Consider the following 4,719-nt stretch of genomic DNA (forward strand, 5'->3'; position numbering starts at 1 on the left):
TTGAACTCTTTCGTCAGCGTCGCTAAAACAACATTTTTAACTCCCATCCCAATTCCTCTTAGTGAGATTATCTTTAGTTAAAAAAAACTTTGCGATCGACAAACCACATGAAATTTTAATTTGTAACGAGATTTTTATCTTCCACGGGCACTTTTGCTGGAACATCGTTTGTCCCTCCATAAGGTCCGCGTACATGGACTTTATGGGGAAAAAAATACCTGAGGAGGATAAAATCCAAATAAAATGGTCAGGTTCCGCAAAAAGTTGAACCGTCATTAGGCGTCGGATCAAGTGTAACCAATCATGACAATCACTGTAACCTTTTTTTTTGCGTTCTTTTCATGTACGATGTACATAACCATTTTTCATGTTTTATTATGAACGCAATAAAATTATTTTCTCACTATAAAAAATATGCCTAAATCAAATGTATCTAACTAATCAATAGAATAGAAGTCAGAAAACAAGCCATATCAGTTCGACTGTACAACGTTGCTATCCTCGCTGCCGCCTGCGTTGGCGACTCTTGCTTTCTCGGTGTTGTCGACGTCCTGCAGCTCCCGGCGGGAGACGAACTTGACGGTATCCTTTCTGAAGGTAAGGTAGATCACGGCAACGATGTAGAGCAGCATCGCTGGGAACAAGGTGATGCCGACGAGGATGTTGGCGTAGGTCGGCAACGAATTGTGGAGGATCCAGCCAATCAGTTTCGAGCTAAGGAAGTAGACATTGATCCCGATGATGACGAACCCCAACGCCCATGAGAATCCAATGATCTGCGCACCGCGGAATCGACCAATTAATCCGAGAAATTAATTCCATTTCCACAGTGATCAAGATGCAAGAAAGGATCTTACGTAGACGGAGTTGTTGTTTTGGCCCATCTTGTTTCTGCTGCTGCTGAACTTGAGAAGAGGGATGAGAGCAAACGGCAGCTCAAAGGAGAGGATCATCTGCATGTGTGTATTAACATCAACAGACACCGGCATTATATTTTTGATCGATCCCCTTGTAAGGACAATACTATATATGATGCCACGGAGGCGAAAATGGTGTACCGATGCGATGATGATTAGACGACCGGCGCCGCTGGAGCCTCCGATAATGGAGACAACTAAGCTGGGCACAATGGCGATGCTTCGGGTCATCAGGTTCCGCGTCCATTTCTTCATCTTGATGTCCAGGAACCCCTGCATATATTCACATACATGTAGGACATTGGAAGTTGAATACAAACTGTGCCTTGAGTCTGTCATGCGGTAACTAGAAATAGAATACTCCCACAACATATATATACCTGCATGATATATTGGCCAGCGTAGGTGCCTGTGATGGTGGAGCTCTGCCCAGATGCCAAGAGCGCAACGCCGTACACGATGGCACTCGACCTGCCCAGCACGTTCTGAAATGCACACAAACATAAATAAGCAGGGTAAAATCTGTCATAAAGCATCACGACAATGTTGAGATTACTACTAGTTACCTTGAGCAGAAAGGAAGACGAGTCCAACGTGAGGTCCGCACACTTGGCGGCGTTCTCCGGTGAGAGGTTGCCGGCGTTGCAGACGGTCCCGGAGACAGAGATGATGGCGATGTTGACGAGCAGCGCCACGAACAGCGCGATGCCGCTCTCAAAGAGGAAGAACCTGCAAGCATCGTTCATCCCTCTTACTGTCGCCGGTGTGTCCCTTGACAGCACCAGGGCAGAGTGCAAGAACAGGTTGTGCCTGCAATTCATTACGGAGCAGATTCGTGTTTCACTTGTACTACTACTAAATGGTTCAGATTAACTGTAATTTGTTTGTGACTTACGGCATTACGAGAGCTCCGAGGAGCGCAATGGCGTCGCCGGTGGCGCTGGACCCGTTGAGCTTGGGGATAAACAGCCCCTTGATCACCTCCTTCGCCGGAGGCTTCACGATGCTCATCTCGACGAAGAAGCACGCCGCCATGACGAACACCAGCAGCGCCACCAAGAACTCCAGCTTCCGAATCTATTCTTCCGTCAGAAAGGAGCACACATTCATGCCATCAGCCTCATGGGTATATATGAGCATCAGGAGAAGTCATTTCAGAGTAAAGTTGGTTACCCCGTATTTTTGCAGGCCAAGAAGAAGCAGCGTGCTGGAGCCAGCAATCAGAACTCCGATCCACACTGGGATGTGGAACAGGAGGTTAAAAGCGAACGCTGTTCCTATAACTGCAGAAAGAAGAATGTAAATCTCACATTTGATTTATCTGCACATATTCATCCAATGATGCTTTGCTACTGATAAAGACAAAACATAGTACAAATACTTCATCTCACATTGTTTCGCATGAGTTTCCTTGTTAAAAAAAAAAGAAGAAAGGTTGACCAAAGAGGCAGAGACAATTAATCTCGTGCTCAGAATCGGTATCTGGGATCAAGCAGATTGAGTTTTTTTATTTTTCTGTTTGGATTCTATATCTTAACAGTTTAGAGTTTCAAACCTTCTGGGATATCTGCAGCAATGACAGCCACCTCTGCGAGCAACCATAGGCAGAATTTCACCCATGCTGGGTACTCTGACTTGCAGAGCTCGGCAAGATGTCTCCCTGTACAAGTTAAACACCCATCAACAACATGCTTAATTAATTAGCTTGGTAAACCATATAGGCAAGAACACGACATATATACAATAAAATTACCTGTCACAACTCCGAGATTAGCAGAAAGTGACTGTATAATTAGTGCGAAGACGAGGCCGATTAGAATCACCCAAAGGAGCTACGGGACAGGGAAGAAGCAGAGTAATTAGTCCCACACTTGTTTTTGTACTGCTTGAAAGGCAAATTTAATTGAAATATGATGCTTAATAAATAAAAGGATAACTAAAAAATTTACTACCTCATATCTGTGGTTGGCACCGGCTTGCAGATCCGTTTCCACTGTTTAAAATTGATGACAAGCGTGAGAACCAACCATAGCATGCAATGTGTATGCTTGTGAGTTGTGTTTGGGAGAGGGAAAATATTACAGTTTCCGGGATCAAGGTAGGCCAAGGAGACCATGAAGCCTGGTCCAACGTGGCGCAGAAACCGTCTCCATGCCGGCTCCTGCAATTAATTTTTGTTAGATGAAACTAGCAATTAATAAGTAGCCACCCCTGCAAAAAAATATGCTAAATATAGATGGAGGCAACACTTTTTGGGGGGAGAATGCATGTGTATGTTAACCTGCTGGGCGGCGGCGTGTGCCTCGATGTCGACGTCTTTGCCGGAGAAGGTTGGCGTCTCCGTCGACTTAGATACTACCTCCATGGCATGTTCCATTCCTGATTTCTGCTCCAATCCACCAACAATGTCCAGAACGTTAACCCCCAATCTAACAAGAGCTGACGGAAGACAGAACTCACCGATGGAGCTCTCGGGCCGGGGGACGATCGATCTCGCCAAAGAGAGTATTTAGATTGAGTCTTACGTCCCCTTTGTCTCTCGGTTTCTCGGGTTGGCGGCGGCGCGATCGAGGGAGGGGACCAAGCGAGCGATGGGTTTGGGAAAGTACGTAGTTCTCAGATGCAATCGCCGCAGTTCCAGTTTATAGGGCAATTAGTTACGTTGAGCATGAGCTCGCGCGTGGGCGGCACACGCTTGGAATACCGTGGGGAAGCGACGTGTGGGACGTGAGCGCACGCGCACGTGAGGACGCGAGGGCGCACGCGTGCCCGCGATGGGCGCGCCCAGGTCGCATGCACGGCCCAGTATTCCCAAATTTCTGAACGAGATCCCCAAATTTCTCCAAGAGCATCTCCTGTGAGTTCTCCAAATTTCTCTTCCAAATGTGCTCTTTTTGTTCGTTTGGGAGAGCAAATGGACATGTGTCCTCCCAGTGTCTGCCTCCATCACCCAATGGTGTACCCCAAACGGACGTGTGTCCGCCTAATATCTGTCCTCACCATCACACAAGGGCGTCCCACAAGGGCGTCCCCATGTCCGACGATGCGTTTTGTTTTTGCATTTCTTGCTAGCACACATGCATACTTTATTTGAATTTAAAAACATACAAATTAATGACATAAAAATAGCTAATGATAAATAAACATGGATACGAACTGTCTAAACCGAAACCGTGAACGTTGACAGTAGCAAAATCACACCACATATAGCTTCTAGTATAGCTGAACAAAAGCTCAAAAAAAAGTATAGCTGAACAACAAGGCTATTGCAGAACCTGAACTGAACTGAGATTCTAGTATAGCTTCAAAATCAGACCATATATAAATCAAAATCTGACATGCGAAATATGTTCGTCACTAGACACAAGAAGCTCCAGCTAGCTTCCTTGCTCCAACAAAAATGAAAAATTACATCTTACAAGAACCTTCTTTTGAAATGCTTGACGGGCAGCATAGACCACTAAAAAATTACAGCTTACAAGAACACCAATTGAGGTTTATTGGTTTCCTTTGTGCCTCCATATGTGCTCAACCAAATCCTCCTGGAGTTGGTTATGAGTATCTTGGTCACGAATCTCACGATGCATCCGGAGAAAAGCTTCAAACTCTTGTTGTGCATGCTCCGGCTCAATCAAACGCCCCTGCAAGTCCCATCCTCCTAGTTCATTGGCTCCTTCTCGCTCATCCTTCACAATCATATTGTGCATGATCACACACGTGGTCATCACCTCCCACATTGTGTCGACACTCCATGTTCTTGCAGGGTGCCGAACAATAGCCCACCGAGCCTGGAAGCACACCA

At 45.9% G+C, this 4,719-nt stretch overlaps 1 protein-coding gene across 1 annotated transcript; it reads right to left on the bottom strand.

Annotated features, from left to right (window-relative positions):
- Positions 1-368: 368 nt before the first annotated feature.
- LOC100826619 (metal transporter Nramp1) lies at positions 369-3,507 on the bottom strand. Its single transcript, XM_003561220.4, has 13 exons — positions 3,378-3,507; positions 3,199-3,303; positions 3,000-3,078; positions 2,870-2,910; positions 2,671-2,749; positions 2,473-2,577; positions 2,091-2,200; positions 1,813-1,994; positions 1,484-1,727; positions 1,298-1,402; positions 1,059-1,190; positions 858-953; positions 369-776 (listed from the first exon to the last, which is right to left on the bottom strand). The coding sequence occupies exons 2-13, from the start codon at positions 3,292-3,294 to the stop codon at positions 474-476; spliced, it is 1,572 nt and encodes a 523-aa protein (XP_003561268.2). The 5' UTR covers positions 3,295-3,303; positions 3,378-3,507; the 3' UTR covers positions 369-473.
- Positions 3,508-4,719: the final 1,212 nt, after the last annotated feature.

Source organism: Brachypodium distachyon, chromosome 1 (genome assembly GCF_000005505.3).
Source record: "Brachypodium distachyon strain Bd21 chromosome 1, Brachypodium_distachyon_v3.0, whole genome shotgun sequence".
NCBI classification, from domain to species: domain Eukaryota; kingdom Viridiplantae; phylum Streptophyta; class Magnoliopsida; order Poales; family Poaceae; genus Brachypodium; species Brachypodium distachyon.